At 47.5% G+C, this 16888-nt stretch overlaps 1 protein-coding gene across 1 annotated transcript in view; it reads left to right on the forward strand.

The window, feature by feature from the left end:
* The first annotated feature begins 276 nt into the window (after window positions 1-276).
* LOC108290574 (60S ribosomal protein L37a-like) overlaps window positions 277-16888 on the forward strand; it is a 20010-nt gene continuing 3398 nt past the window's right edge. Inside the window, exon 1 of the mRNA XM_037732079.1 lies at window positions 277-342. Within this exon, the coding sequence (XP_037588007.1) occupies window positions 277-342 (66 nt within the window). The remainder of the gene's footprint in view (window positions 343-16888) is intronic.

Below are 16888 nucleotides of genomic sequence, written 5' to 3' on the forward strand. Positions count from 1 at the left end.
CACTCCTGTAATCCCGGCACTTTCGGAGGCTGAGGCACGTGGATCACTTGAGATCAGGAGTTCAAGACCAGCCTGACCAACATGGTAAAACCATCTCTACTAAAATACAAAAATTAGCTAAGTATGGTGGCAGGCGCCTGCAAGCCCAGCTACTCAAGCGGCTGAGGCAAGAGGATCACTTGAACCTGGGAGGCAGAGGTTGCAGTGAGCCAAGATCACGCCACTGTCCTCCAGACTGGGTAATATGAGAGAAATTCCATCACAAAAAAACACATCATGGACTCCAAAGGGCCGGAAGTGGAGAGTCCTGAAGCCATCTTGGACCATGAGGCCACCCCAAGGGTAGAAGGAAGCACACTAAGATGATGGGGACAGGAGCCTCCACACCTGTCCTGGACGTTTCATCTCAGACCTTGTGGACAAAGCAGAGAAATAAATATCTACTTCGTTTAAGCCACTTTATTTTCAATTTTTTGTTTCAGGCAGGCCTTCCATGAAGGTCCCAGTCTGACAGCATAATGGGTGGGCTGGAATTTATGGACAGTTTCTGTGTATGTGTTCTACAAAACCATCCATAAGAAAAGTTGAACAAGTCTTGGGACTAGCTAGAGAAGTGGGGGGAAAAAAAAGAGGAAGTAGACTTTCCACTGCCCCTGCCATGCCTAGAAGGTTCCCCAGCATAAGAAGGGATAATTTGTGTCTCACACATCACAGTCGGCAGCCTCCTGGGCGGCAGGGGAAACTGGCAAAGACCAGATTGTGCCAGAGGCCTTTTCTTGTCCTTTGAATATTTCAACTTCCATTCAGGAAGGCTTGGGCTTTCCAGGGACAAAATCATTTTTATCATTTTATTTGTCTTATTAAATATTAAATAAATGTATCTGTAAAAGATACAGAAATGAATAACAATGATACAGAGGATGACAAAGTGACCTTTTAAATTTGAGACTAATTCCATCTAAAACAATCCAATCCACCTGTAGTTGTTGGTTTGATTGCAATAACCAATCCTGGACCACAGTTACCCAACCTACCAACCCCAGAAGAAATCTTTCATAACCGTGATGCTCATGAAGGAAATCTAAACATGGCCAACCTATGTCATGAAAAATGCAATCTAATTAATGAGAAGACTGAGGATGCTCTGAAGGAAATGCAGGAAGGAGAATTAGCCTAAGTGCCTCCATGTTGAACTTCTACATAAATCTTTCCTTGGTTGGCAAGTGTCCAGAATATGACATCACAGCGTGTGAAGGAGGCTGAGGAGAAACAGACTGTCCCCTGCATTGCTGGCAACAGTGCAGATGGCACAATTCTGTGGAGCAGACCTGCAGTCTCTACCAGAACTATACATACACAAACTCTTTGACCCAGATCCCCCTTCTGGGAATCCATCTTCTAGATTCACCTACACAAAGGTAAAGTTACTTAGGTATAAGGTTATTCATTGTGCTATTATTTATAATAACAACGAATCAGAAACAGCTCAATAACCCAGCAATAGGAGACTGGTGGAACATACAGCTCTGGTAGATCCACCAGTGGAATACTATATAGCTGTCAAAATGAAAAAGATATAAGGAAGAGTTTTACATGGTAATAGGGAAGGATACCCAGAATATGTATTTAAAAGTTTATTTATTTTTATTTTTTTTTTTTGAGACGGAGTTTCGCTCTTGTTACCCAGGCTGGAGTGCAATGGCGCGATCTCGGCTCACCACAACCTCCGCCTCCTGGGTTCGGGCAATTCTCCTGCCTCAGCCTCCTGAGTAGCTGGGATTACAGGCACGTGCCACCATGCCCAGCTAATTTTTTGTATTTTTAGTAGAGATGGGGTTTCACCATGTTGACCAGGATGGTCTCGATCTCTTGACCTCGTGATCCACCCACCTCGGCCTCCCAAAGTGCTGGGATTACAGGCTTGAGCCACCGCGCCCGGCTGTATTTAAAAGTTTAAAAGGACGGAGCAAGATGTAGATAGTGTGCTTTTTTGTGTAGTAAAAGAGGAAATAAAAGTGTTTTATTTATGTTTGCATAAAGAAACATTGAAAGAATAAAAAAGGCACTTATTATGGTAAAAATGGTTACTTACAGGGGCAGTGTGAGGGGAAAGAGAGAGGGCAGGGATGGGGTGGGAGTGATATTTCTTATGTACTTGTTGATGTCATTTTTATTTGAACCACATAAATGAAATATTATTTTAAAAATGAGGCCCAGGTGTGGTGGGTCACACTTAGTAATCCCAGCACTTTAGGAGGCCAAGGTGGGAGGGCTGGAGCTCAGATGTTCAAGACAAGCCTGGCCACATAGCAAGACTCTGTCTCTACTTTAAAATTTTTACAAATTAGCCAAGCCTGGTGGCAGATACCTGTAGTCCCAGCCATTCATGAGGCTGAGGTGGGAGGTGTAAGGGTTATTGCTGAGTTTAAAATGAGGAAACTCAGGCCAGCATAAGAAGATTAAATGCCAATTTATTAAGCTCCCGGGCAAGGTTCTGTAGTCCAGGAAAGGGGCCAGAGAAGTCTCGCCTGACTTCCTGAAGCGTGGGGTTTTAATAGCGATTGAGGGTGTCTTGATTGGTCATGAGGGAACAGGATGTGGACGGGGCAAGCTGCTATTGGTAGGTAGGCGGGATTTCCAGTGAGCGGACTGCCCAGGGGGAGCGGGACATGGACGGGGCAAACTGCTATTGGGCAGGTTTTGGCGGGGCTTCTTTTAAATTTTGGCGGGGTTTTCCAAAGGCGGGCTAGGTACTGAGTGCAGAGCCTAGTGTTTAGTGCAGAAGTGGGTGTGGGGGAGCTACGTGGCGGAGCTAAGTGCTGAGCGTAGGGTTTGGTGTCCAGCGCTGAGTGGTGACGTAGTTTTCAGGCACAGAGAGGGATGGGCATGTCTGAGCTCCTGGGGAGGCAACCGGCCTTACAGGAGGATTGCCTGAGCCCAGGAGTTTAAGGCTTCAGTGAGCATAATCATGCCACTGCACTTCAGCCTGGGTGACAGAGCAAAACGCTGTCTCAAAAACCACATATAGAATTTTAAAAATCCATATCAAAGAAATACAGAGCAAGTCCTTCCTCTGTTCACATGCCCTACTTTTCATTAAAAAAAATTTCCAAACTTGAAGACATTTCAGGGAATCCTTGCCAAGAAAAGTGCTGATAAATTGATAGGCAGAGGAGCCTACAATGCAAAAAAAAAAAAAAAAAATGAGAAAGCTATAAAATGTTCCCAGTAGCTTGAGAAGCATGTTCTCTTTGCCATTTGGGGCTATAATATGCATGAAATATCACATTCCTTACTTTTATTCAATCAAATGTAATCTGCTCTGCATCCCAGCCTAGATGACTGGGAGGAAATTCAACCCTAGTCATTAATGGAGCTGTCTCCTCCCTCAAACACATTACAAAATACCAAGGGCTTATGCAGTACCAGAAAAGCTGGGGACAAGGCCAGGTCCTTACTACCCATGACAGATATCTTAGTTGGCTCTGGCTGCTGTGACAGAACACCAGAGACCAGGTGACTTAAATGACACGTATGTATTTTTTTTTTGAGACAGGGTCTCACTGGATTGCCCAGGCTGGAGAGCAGTGTTGCAGTCTCACCTCACTGCATCCTTGACCTTCCAGGCTCAGGTGATCCTCCTACCTCAGCCTCCTGGTGTCCGCTGAGGGCTCTCTTCCTGGTTCTCAGACCGCAGCCTTCTCACTACCTATGGCCGGGATAGAGAGCTCTGGTCTCTACCTCTTTTTTGTTTTTTTTTAGATGACTTGTTGCCCAGGCTGGAGTGCAATGGTGCAATGGTGTGATCTGTGCTCACTACAACAACCTCTGCCTCCCAGGTTCAAGCGATTCTCCTGCCTCAGCCTCCCAAGTAGCTGGGATTACAGGCGCCTGCCACCACACCCTGCTAATTCTTCTATTTTTAGTAAAGATGGGGTTTCACCATGTTGCCCAGGCTGTTCTAGAACTCCTGACCTCAGGTGATCCACCTGCCTCGGCCTCCCAAAGTTCCGGGATTACAGGCATGAGCCACTGTGCCTGGCCTCTACCTCTTCTTATAAGGGCACTGAACACACCCTTATGACCTCAGCTAAACCTAATTACCTCCAAAGACTCCACCTCCAAATATCATCACACTGGGGGTTGGGTTTTCAACATATTAATTATTGGGGGACAGAAACATTTAGTCCATAGAAGCAGCTATTGTTTCTGTAGCTCCCTCTACTTTCAGGGCTACGGTCAAGTCCTGAAGTGATGTCCTCTGGGTCAGGCCCAGCACTTCCCCTCACATCAGCGACGTCCACATCACCCATAGTAGAATCTCTTTGGGGACCCTGACCTCTGTGCCCCTAGCTGGGAGAAAGTATGGCTTCTCTGGGCATTCTCCAGCAATCCTTCAGCCTGTGAATGCTCTGGGCAGAAGTGGGGGCCTGAGTCTCCACCACTTATGGGGAGAAAGCACCAAATTTCCAGACCCTAGAGAATCTCAACCTCTGCTTAGGACACACCCACAGCCCACTTCTGCCTCTCTTAGGTGTTTGCACATAATCCAAATGCCATCACCACCCACCTTCTCCACACTCAAGAAAGAAGCTCAGAATTGGGAACAAAAAGCCCAGTAACTTTCTTGATGAGGGGAGTATACACAGAGCAACAAGAACAAAACAAACAGTAATTCCGCAGTAAATTACCCTGACACAGCCTGGCATGGAGCTCAGATGAATTCTAATGAAATGAAGAGCTGGCTAATATAATAGCCACACCCGGCAAAGTGAGTTGAAGGAGATGAGCCTTACAGAGCCAAGAAGCTACTCACCCTGGGCATGAAGGCTCTGGTCCAAGTACAGATACAGCTATTTCAGTTACCTGTCACTGGGCAGCCACCATCCCAAACCTAGTGGCTTCAAACAACAACCACTTCCTTACACGAGGAATTGTGTCATCAGTTCAGCAATTCTACTCTGCTTGATGTTAACTGGAGTCACTCGATGACATCTTAGGCAGGTGGCTGGTCTAGAGTGTTCCAGACAGCTTCCTTCACATTTGTGTCACCTTTGTGGGGACAGCTGGGCTCTGCTAGTGGCTGGCCAGAGTGCTGTACATGGCCACTCCAGCAGACAGCAGCAGGGAATTTGAACTTCTTCTTTTGGGAGGATTGAGGGGACAGGGTCTCGCTCTGTTGCCTAGGCTGGTGTGCAGTGGCATGATCATAGCTCACTGCAACCCTAAAGGGCTCAAGTGATCCTCCTGCTTTTTAATCTATCTTTTTAGTCTGCCTTTTGAGTTGCTGGGACTAGAGGCATGAGCCACCATTCCCGGCTAATCTTTTCTTTTATGTAGTTACAGAATCTTACTACGTTGACCAGGCTGGTGTGAACTTCTGACCTCAAGTGATCTTCCTGCCTCAGCCTCCCAAAGTGCTAGGATTAGAGGCGCACCACTGTGCTTAACCTGAATTTGAACTTTTTACATAGTGGCAGCACAGGCTCCCAGAGAACGCTCCAGGAGACAGGAGGTGAAAGGTGCCGTTGAATCCTGTGCTGGAAGCTGGCTTAGCATCACTTCCAACAATTTGTGTCACTCAAGCAGCCACACAGCCACCCAGATTCAAGGGGTCCTCACCTTCCAATGAGAGAAGTAGCAAAGGATATGTGGCCAACTTTCTAATCTGCAATGAATAGAAGTAGTCCCCTTCCTCCAGCTGATTGCTTCGTGAGTTGGGGCTGGCTTCAACAATGGTGTATATGAAACTTAGTTCCTCTGAGGATGACATAGACAAGATTTCGAACTTGATCAACACTGTCTGCCTGGCTGATGTGAGCAGCCACAGGCCTTACAGATTTGCCGATGCTGATGCCCATGCTCAACAGTTCAGCTAGCATCTTATGACGGAGGCAGCAAATGGGGCTCTCAATAACACAAACTCACATAGGATTCTCCAGGGAAACAGACATACTAGGAGAACTCAGGGCCAGGTGAGGTGTAATCCTAACACTTGGGGAGGCTGAGGTGAGAGGATCGATTGAGCCCAGGAATTAGAGACTAGCCTGGGCAACATAGTGAGACCTCATCTGCACAAAAAATTTAAAAATTAGCTGGGCATGGTGGTGTGCACCTGTAGTCCTAGCTACTCAGGAGGATGAGGCTGGAGGATTGCTTGAGCCTAGGAGGTCTAGGCTGGAGTGAATGAGTTAGAATTGTGCCACTGCACTCCAGCCTAGACAACAGAGCGAGATCTTGTCTCAAAGAGAAAGAGAGAAAGATAAATCAGTAGATAATAGATTAGATACATAGATACATAGATAGATATAGATAGATGATAGATATTTAGATAGATATAGACAGACAGATGATAGATACATAGATACAGATAGATGATAGATAGATAGATAGATAGATAGATAGATAGATAGATAGATAGATAGATAGAGGAATTGGCTCACTTGATTACGGAGGCAGTAAAGTCCCACAGTCTGCCATCTGCAAACTGAGACCCAGGAAAGCCAGTGATGTAATTCCAGCCTAAGTCCACAAGCTTGTGGACCAGAGGAACTAGGGAGCTAATGGTACAAATCTCAGTCCAAAGACAGAAGAAGACTGATATTCCAGTTCCAGCACACAGGCAGGAAGAAACAGTAGTGAATTTCTCCTTCCTCTTTTTGTTCTGTTCAGGCCCTCAGCATATTAGATGATGCCCACCACACTGGTGAGGACAATCTACTGAGTCCACAGTGCTAATCTCACCCAGAAACACCCTCAGAGACACACCCAGAAATGTTATTTAATCTGAGCATCCTGTGGTGCAACACACTCAAGTTGACACACGAAGTTAACCATCTAATTATACCCTAAAAATCACATCATCTAATCCATTTTTATTTACGTCTTTGCAGGAGATAAAAAATGCATGAGATCAATTCAGGAAGCCATAAAAAGGTGATTAAAAAGAAGATGGAGTCAAGAAAGGTGTCAACAAGGAAAGAGCAGGAAGTCCCTCATGATTTAAATTCTGCACCATCACTAACCCCCACTCCTTGCCCTTTGATGAAATGACAGCAGAGATCTAATGTTGAGAGCACAGAGCATGATGAGCAGTGAGATAATAAAAGGCCATTCCCACCTCCTTACTCCATTCTGCAGCTTCATTTTTCACACTTGGTTTTTTTCTTTCTTTTGAGACGGAGTTTCACTCTTGTTGCCTAGGCTGCAGTGCAATGGTGCTATCTCTGCTCACCAAAACCACCACCTCCTAGGTTCAAGCGATTCTCCTCCCTCAGCCTCCCGAGTAGCTGGGATTACAGGCATGCACCACCACACCCGGCTAATTTTTTGTATTTTTAGTAGAGATTGGGGTTTCTCCATGTTGGTTAGGTTGGTCTCAAACTCCCGACCTCAGGTGATCTGCCCACCTCGGCCTCCCAAAGTTCTGAGATTACAGGCATGAGCTACCACACTCAGCCGCTTCCCTCTTTTCAAAAAAATGTTTTATAGGCCAGGTGCTGTGGCTCACACCTGTAATCCCAGCACTTTGGGAGGCCAAGGCAGGTGGATCACTTGAGGTCAGGAGTTCGAGACCAACTTGACCAAACGTGGAGAAATCCTGTGTCTACTAAAAATACAAAATTAGCCGGGTGTGGTGGCACATGCCTGTAATCCCAGCTACTCGGAAGGGTGAGGCAGGAGAATTGTACTCCAGCCTGGGCAATAAGAGCGAAACTCCGTCTCAAAAAAAAAAAGTTTTATATAAATGAAACATACATACAGAAAAGTGCATTAATTTTAAGTGTACAGCTCAATGAACTTTCACAAACAGCATATGCATGCAACCAGTGCCTAGATTAAGAAAGAGAGTGTTCCCAGGATGCCAGGGGCCCCCTCCCGGCCCTTTGAGTTACTACCCTCCCCGAAGCACAGCCTTTCTCCTGACCGCTACCATTTTGCCTGAGCTTGAGCTTTATATAAATGGGATCCTACAACGTGTTCTTTTGCATCTGGCTTCTTTCACTCGACTGTATGTCTGCAGATTCGCCTGTGTTATCGCACGCAGTTATAGGAAGATTCATTCTCAGTGGAATGCTGGGAAGTATTCCACTGCATGCAGAGGCCACAATTCCCCCCGCCCCATTCTCCTGCTGAAGGCTGTTTGAGTCATTCCCACTCTAGGCAGTGTGGACTGCAGTGCCTCTCTGTTGGGAGCAGCTCTGCTCCTCCTGCCCCTCAGTGAGTGCCACTCAGGACACCACGGAGAGCCTGACTGGGCACACACTGTGCACCCGCTCAGGGGCGCCAGGTCCTGTGGCTCAAAGAAGCTGCAAGACAGAGTTTTCTGTCTGACCCCACAAACCTTTCTGCCACTTCTGCCACCTCCCCAGGGCTCAGCCCAGAGACCCACCAATGTGCACATTGTTCTTACGGACCCTCTGTCCCACCAGCCCAAGGGAATCCCTTTCTGTTGGAAAGTGGGGGAAGGTTGCTCTTAGTTGCCATTTCTCCTGCATACCTGGTCTATGTCATAAATCCTTTCAGTTCCCATGAGGTCGCATGTTTGAAAGTTAGGAGGCAGAAGATGATGCTTGGCTCTTTCTACTGACTGCCCGCCCCCTACCCCGACTGCTAGAAGGGCTGGAAAGTGGGATGGGAGGAGGGAGAGATACTGACTCTGATACTGAAATAAATCAGAAGGGTTTTTTCTAGAGATGAGTTCACGCTCTGCCACCCAGGTTGGAGTACAGTGGCAAAATCACAGCTCACTGCAGCCTGGAACTCCTGGGCTCAAGCCATCCTCCCACCTTAGCCTCCCAAGTAGCTAATATTACGTGCATGAGCCACCACACCTGGCCAGAGAATATTTCAAAATGTTATCCCTCCACATTTACAACGGAAAGGATTTGGACCAAGCCACTTCTGCCTTCCCTCCTGGGCCATGGACACTGATAGGGATGCCCTTGTTCCCAGCAGTGCTTCTCATACTGTAACAAATACACAGACAGGCATCCGGTTCCGCAGTGTCTCAGTCTGTGTCATCGGTTTGTCTGAGGCTCCAAATGTCCCGCTTCTTGTGGGCATACATTATTGTCCCTGGGATAGAGTGCAAAGGCCCCCAGCTCTGTGGTCTTCCCTCAGAGCCTGGAAGCCCCTTCATTAGGGTGGCTGGATACCTTTTGAGATACTAACATGTGCTTTTTGTTCTTCCTGTTTTGTCACTGTTCCAACCCCATTCCAGGAAGCATTTCCACATCCTAGCCCCAGAGGCTTTTGTGTAGCCTCGCCAAGAGAAGTTAAAAAAAAGTGAGAGAGAGAGAGAGAGAGAGAGAAGTTGGCAGGGCACCCAGAGGAGACCCCCACCCCCACCTGGGTTCTCTGCCAGGGGAAAGAGGTGAGCACGCTGGAGTGAAGGAGGCACAAGCTCCCCAAGTGAATGGAAGGGGAGACCCCGAGATGCTGTGGAAGGGATGTGGTTTGGGGGTCCTTGGAGTATTGAGAAGCCCTGCTCCCACATAGAACCCCACACACAACAGTGGGGATGGGGGGAGGTCAGGGATTCCAAAGGAAACAAGCTAAGAACCTTGGCCTTGGGAACCACAAAGAAAGAGTCCCATCCATATCAGCTGTGCCTGAAGGTCAGAGGCCCAGACTCTGAATGTTCTAGGCTGGGCCAGACCCCTGGGATAGTCACTGGACCCCATAGAAGAAGAGGTAGGGGAGTCCCTAACAAAACTTCAGTTACATTTCCTGCCTGTTTGTTCTGCGGATAGGAAATGCAGATGACTTAGAAAAAGAAAGAATTGTGAGATACTGTGGAGTCAACTCAATGCCATCATTAGCATCTTCCTCTTCAGGGTCCTGTATCCCAGCGACGGAGCTCAAGGTTCAGACTAAAGCCTCTCTACCCCTGGCAAGGAGGTCTTTATAGTGGAGGTGAAAGTTTTGCACTACGCGCTGAGATTTTTTTTTAAGTAGCCTCTATTTTCTATGTCTTCTCATCCTACTGCTAGCTAGTAGGTAGCTAGTTAGACATGAGCAGGGCAGGAGAGGGCGCCCCAGACACACACCAGCAGGAATGTCAGGCGACCATCAGGTGAGGGTCAGGTGGTTGTTAACTGACTCTAAAATGATTGGTCACAGCCGGCACCAGAGAAAGGCAGGCTCCCAAAGGAAAACACCTGAAACTGATGATCAGCAGTTTCCCAATAAGGTCTCAGGAGCTGGGCCAGTGGGTGCAAGCACGTGCATTAAGAGGCAAGATGGTGGCGTGTAACTGGTATATGACCTCCTAGGGACATCAGACTGGTAAGGGAAGAACGCCTCAAGGGAGCATGCGTACAACTCTGGTAAACACTCCAGTAAAGCATCCTCTCCTCCCAAGCGCTAGTGGAACACTGTGCATGTGGACAGCCCACCCCAAGGGAAGAACCAGGGGAGAAGGAACGCAAGACCCCGGAATCATGCCAACATATAAAACCCCAAGTCAGACGGCACACTTGTCTTTCAAGTTGCCCCCTTAGCCCTCTTCCCAGTGTACTTTCCTTCTGCTCTAAAGCTTTCTAAGAAACTTTCACTCCTGCTCTAAAACTTGCTTCATTCTCTCTTTTTGTCTTACGCCCCTCAGTCAAATTCTTTCTTAAGAAGAGGCAAGCCGGGTGCGGTGGCTCACGCCTGTAATCCCAGCACTTTGGGAGGCCGAGGCGGGTGGATCACGAGGTCAAGAGATCGAGACCATCCTGGTCAACATGGTGAAACCCCGTCTCTACTAAAAATACAAAAAATTTGCTGGGCATAGTGGCACGTGCCTGTAATCCCAGCTACTCAGGAGGCTGAGGCAGGAGAATTGCCTGAATCCAGGAGGCGGAGGTTGCGGTGAGCCGAGATCGCGCCATTGCACTCCAGCCTGGGTAACAAGAGCGAAACTCCGTCTCAAAAAAAAAAAAAAAAGAAGAGGCAAGAATCGCAGTTGCGGCAGACCCCTACAGATTTGCTGTCACTAACAATCCCTACTACTGCTGGGGAGGAGGTTTGAATAGTGTCTATTCATTAAAGATAGCTCAGTCTCTTTTTTATCCAAAACACAGCCTCCCTCCCCAGGTACTGCTCGGTCCAACAAAGGTCATGAGATTGTCCTGGGCTTTCAAGACCCAGGCAATGGGAGAAGAAGGCCGGGGAGGTGGACTGAGAATGCTGGGTGTCTCGATTAACTATGCTGCCCTCTGGAAGGCACCTCCAGTAGGATGCAGAGCTGTGGTATCAGCAAATTCCCCTTCCTCCTCTTGCCGGTGCCCTAGAGAACATGGATAGGGCTGCAGGTGGTGCACGGTTCAAAGACTACTCAGTAAGGACACTGCCTGGGGGAGCAGAGTGTGGCCACATCTAAGGGAGGAGGGTACAGGTGAGCAGGAGAGGAGGTGAGGGAGAAGGGAGGGAGTGGGGGCTGCAGGGGGGCTGAGGAGGGTAAGGCAGAGCCAGCGGACCAGTCCAGCTCCCTGAAAGGTAGCTCAGTTCACTGCTTACCGTGTGGCGTTTGTAAAAGGTGGACAGCTGAGGCCTGGGGCCAGAGGGAGGCTGGACCAGACCTGCACTGTAAAGATCTCCTTGCCAAGGTTGGGGTAGGGTGTCCTTAGGTCTGAATCTTGATCCCCCTCACTGGGATATAGAAGAGGAAGATGGTAAATGACTCCATTTGGGAAGGGAAAGACACACTCACTTCTCCCCAGCCCCAAGTTGCCCTGTGCTGCGGCCACACCACGTAACTATAGTCATAAACTATATTTGAAGCATGATGGAACCTGAACCACGGCAGTAGGTTAAGTTAACTACATCAACTGGGAAAGCTGAGTCATGATTCATATAAAATTAAGTCAGATGTGCGCACTCACACGCACACAAATATTCTGGAAAGCTGAGATCCGCAGCGCCAAGATGGGGAAAGGGCTCCCCCTGGTGGGATTGCCAGAGGCTGCCCCGTGGAACAGCAAGCCCCAGACCAAGCCAAGGCCCAAGCAAAACAATCTGCTATCTCATGCAGGATTGGAAGACTTTCATTTGCTTCAGGGCCAGCTTATGACTCCTGTCATTCTCTGTCCTGAAATGACACCAGGAAGAACTGGATTCTGGGACCAACTTGCACAGGCACCCCAGGAGATAGTCTGGGCCTGCGGATCAGCCAATGTGTGCAGGGGAAGACTGTCCACATTTGCCCCGCTGGGCCTGATCACAGGCCACCCACATGGCAAAGGGGAACCAGGGCCCCTGGGTGAGAGTAGATGCTGCCTCTCATGCCCCTGAATTAGCCAAGAGGGCACTCCAGCAGGAAGCCTTGTTCTGTGTATATTGCAAAGAAGGCACCACTTGCTGGGCAATCCCCTGCCCAGAGCACCTTGCCTGTGCTGCTGAGAAATGTCCCGTGGCAGCAGATGGGGGACCGAGCTAGAGCCAAGAGTGTGCCCTGCCTCTGTCTGTCGACCCAGGTCAGAATGGTGTGGAGCACTGGACAGTTTACTCACTGGGTTCTAAAAACACAGCAGCACAATGCTGTGGATGCCTCCTGGCTGTGATGTGCACCATTATTTTCCGGAGAGAGCCCATCACCTATGAAACTTCCAGATCTTCATCCAGGGATCATGTCAAGCTTCCATTGTTTGCCCTCATATGCTCCCTGGAGCTGGAGTCCACCCCGGCTCAAGACCCCTGATGAAGTGCTGGCATAGAGCAGAAACTCCCTTAAGCAGAAACCCCCTGACCCCCTTGCCACCCACCCCCCTCCAGCATCCCATCCTAGGGATGCCACCCCAGGGCTTCTCTCATGTGTCCCCAGGTTGGGGGAGGGGCAGCACCACTTCCTCAATCCTCAACTTCAGGTTACTGCTACAGAGCCACCCACCTGATCTAGCCTTGAGAAGGCAATTAGAATATGATTGGAAAAAATTTTTAGTGATCTCCAAATATGTAGTATAAAGCTACACTAAATGCTTGTACAAAAATAGACACAAGTGAAACAGGTTAGCCCAGGGGCTTTCAATGCAGATCCATGATAGATATAATATTAGAGAAAATTAAAAAGCGATGCTCAACAAAGGGAGACTATCCCCAAAGAGATTCCCGGAAACTGAATATAAATGCAACGATGAACAGGGCTACAGCTGTGGCCTGTTGGGTTCTGACTCTGGTACAGCCAAGGGCAGCTGGGAGGTGAAGTCCTGTTGAGTACTGAGTGATGAGATAGAATTAAATTGTCCATTGAGGGGGGGGGACCAGGGTCATGGTCACTGCTAAAATATTAGGGACTGGGATTTCCCTCTTGCCCACACTTCCACTCTCATCAAGAAGACGGAAATAACTTGCTACTAACTTCACCTCGGACTGTGGCCTACGGAGACCCTTGGTTACCAAACAGCACCGCACCTGCGCTTAACTGAGCCTCCCACAGCCATGGGGCTGGACGTGAGTCATCCCCAGGGTTATCCCAGGGCAGGCGCCCCGCTGCCATATAAGACCTAGTCCTGGACACCGGCCCCTGGGAAGGGCAACTGCATGGCCGCTAGCAGGGAGGAGTGGCGAGCCAGAGAAAGGACATAGAGAAAACCTGGAAATAAAGCTGGAAGCTGAAATTCCAAAACACACAAAAACTAACACTGAGAAAGGCAGCCAGCAACATCAACACTTGAGAGAGGTGCATGCCAGGTGACATGAAAAGAATATAACAATTGGAAAGAGACTCCAGTATCCTCAAAGAGGCAGTTAAACATATAATGTTCACTTAAAAACCTGGCCACCAGGCCGGGTGCAGTGGCTCACGCCTGTAATCCCAGCACTTTGGGAGGCCGAGGTAGGTGGATCACCTGAGGTCAGGAGTTCGAGACAAGCCTGGCCAACATGGTGAAACCTCATCTCTACTAAAAATACAACAAATTAGCCAGGCGTGGTGGTGGGTGCCTGTAATCCCAGCTACTCAGAAGGCTGAGGCAGGAGAATCACTTGAACCCAGGAAGCAGAGGTTGCAGTGAGCCGAGATCGTGCCACTACACTCCAGCCTGGGCAAAAAGAGTGAAGCTCCGTTTCAAATAAAAAAAAAAATTAAGCCACTCTGAGATTAAAACCAGGCAGAAACTTGCAGTCATTTACCAATGGAACAGAAAAATATTATGCAATAAATGGTTCAGGAGAAATGACTATTAATATTTAGGAAAATACATATAATGGAAGTAAATCCTCACTTCATCTAGCATACTCCAAACAAATCTATTTTTTAATCTCTGAAAACGGGAGGATGTTCTAAACTAGCTGAAAGAAGCCAGCTGTGGTGGTGCTGTAATTCCAGCTACTTGAGAGGCCGAGGCAGGAAGATCACTTGTGCCCAGAAATTGAAGACACACCTGGGAAACATAGCAAGACTCCCAATCTCTTAAAGAAAAATAAAACTAGGTGGGGCGCGGTGGCTCGCACTTGTAATCCCAGCACTTTGGGAGGCCGAGGCAGATCACCTGAGGTCAGGAATTCGAGATCAGCCTGACCAACATGGAGAAACCCAGTGTCTACTAAAAATACAAAATTAGCCAGGCATGGTGGCACATGCCTGTAATCCCAGCTACCCAGGAGCCTGAGGCAGGAGAATCGCTTCCACCTTGGAGGCAGAGGTTATGATGAGCTGAGATTGTATCATTGCACTCCAGCTTGGGCAACAAGAGTGAAACTCCATCTCGAAAAAAANAAAAAAAAAAAAAAAAAAGGAAAAGAAAACTAGATTTTGAGATAAATATCATACAAGAAATATGAAAGTAATAAGATAAGTAAAAGCTGGGAAAAAGTAAGAAAAACAAATTAACCAAAACAATAGGCCAACTAAAGAAAGGAATATATGCATAGATTTAACTACAAAATTTTTTAATTTTTTTTTCTTTTGGGACAAAGTCTTGCTCTGTTGCCCAGGCTGGAGTGCAATGGCACAATCTTGGCTCACTGCAACCTCCACCTCCTGGGTTCAAGCGATTCTCTTGCCTCAGCCTCTCAAGTAGCTCGAACTACAGGCACAGGCCACCATGCTTGGCTAATTTTTGTATTTTTAGTAGAGACGGGGTTTCGCCATGTTGGGCAGGCTGGTGTCAAATCCTGACCTCAGGTGATCTGCCTGCCTCAACCTCCCAAAATGCTGGGATTACAGGCATGAGGCACCACACCGGCTAATTTTTCTATTTAATAGAAAAATGGAATACAAATAAATAAGAAAAATGTTGGCAACAAGCTCTGAATCCAGCCTTCCCGGGCATGAGTTCGGGCAAGTAGTTGTTTGATCTCTCCGTGCTTCTGTTTCCTCCATCATAAGAGACTAATTATTGTACCGTGGGGCAGAATTAACTGAATTACTCCATTTAAAGCTCTTAGAACAGAAACTAGCACCTAGAAAGTACCCCACAGCTATTTGTGTTTTATATTGTGCTGTGTAAGAAACTCAGACACAGGCAATTCATAACAGAGACTCCGTAACTAACAATTATCATGAACAATTCAACTTCATTAATAATGAAAAAAACTAAATTTATTTTTTGCCTTTCTAATTGATTAAGTCTTAAAATAACAATAGAGTATTCCCTAACCCTGGGGTCCTGTTCCTAAAAGCCTGCTTGGATGAAAACATTGTGATCGAGAAACTCAGGACTTTATGAAACATTAGGGGGAGGGGAGACTAAAAGCTTTAGGAAACCTATGTTTTTTAAAAGTTTTGTGTTTTTTATGTTTTAAAACTATTCCTGGCCAGACATGGTGGCTCATACCTGTAATCCCAGCACTCTGGGAGGCTGAGGCGGGCAGATCACCTGAGGTCAGGAGTTGGAGACCAGCCTGCCCAACATGGTGAAACCCCATCTCTACTAAAAATACAAAAATTAGCCAGGCATGGTGGCAGGCGCTGTAATCCAAGCTACCTGGGAGGCTGAGGCAGGAGAATAGCTTGAACTCAGGAGGCGGAGGTTGCAGTGAGCTGAAATCAAGCCATTGCACTCCTGCCTGGGCAGCAGAGCGAGACTCTATACTTTAAAAAAAAAAAAAAAAAAAAAAAAAAAAAAAAAAAAAAGCTATTCCCTATTTTTACCAAAACATACTCATAAAGAGAATACCAATTTTATAAAATTTAGACAGGCAACTGCTTATTTATAATTACTTCCATTAACCTTTCCTTACTGGTGAGCAGCCTTCTAAAGCCTCTTCCCCTGCAGTTTCAGTGAGATGTTTGCAAATTAGTTAAGTGGGCCTATAAGGAAGAACTGTGGAATTTTTTTGCATATGGTTCCTTATCCAAACACTGCGAGCCTTCTCAGTTATCAATGGTTGTATGTAATGTGCAGTTATAAAACAGAGAAAGTGGTCCAGGCAGAACGTGCTATGAAGCTTGCACCAGGAAGAGATGCTTGTGCACTGCCTAGGGTGAGCCAGTGGTCCAGCCCAGGGATTCTGGTTCACTGGATCTGGGGATGGGCTAGGCACGTGTGGTTTGGAAGCCTCTGCAGGTGGTTCTAATGTGCACCCTGCCATGAACCTGCAGAAGTGGTCGGATCAGGGAAGGGAGACGTGGCTTCTACTCTTGCTTCTCCACCAACTTGCAGCTTGACCATAAATGAGGGTTTCTGTTTCCTGGGATTTCCTCCTTTCACTGGAAAATGGAAGAGTTGGACTAAAGTGGAATCCTCGTTTTATGACAAGGCAGCACAATATGCGAGAAAGCACACGGGCCTGAGGGTCAGGCCACTGGAGCTGGTGTTCTCTCCAGTCATCCTTCCTCTCCTTCACCCTATGTCCACCCCTCCTACCCTGAAATCCATCTCCCATCTGTCCCCACACGGTCCCTTAACCACTGTCATTTTTTTTTTTTTTTTTGAGACAGAGGCTGGAGTGTAATGGTGCG

The sequence above is a fragment of the Cebus imitator genome, unplaced genomic scaffold (genome assembly GCF_001604975.1).
Source record: "Cebus imitator isolate Cc_AM_T3 unplaced genomic scaffold, Cebus_imitator-1.0 Scaffold440, whole genome shotgun sequence".
Lineage (NCBI taxonomy): Eukaryota > Metazoa > Chordata > Mammalia > Primates > Cebidae > Cebus > Cebus imitator.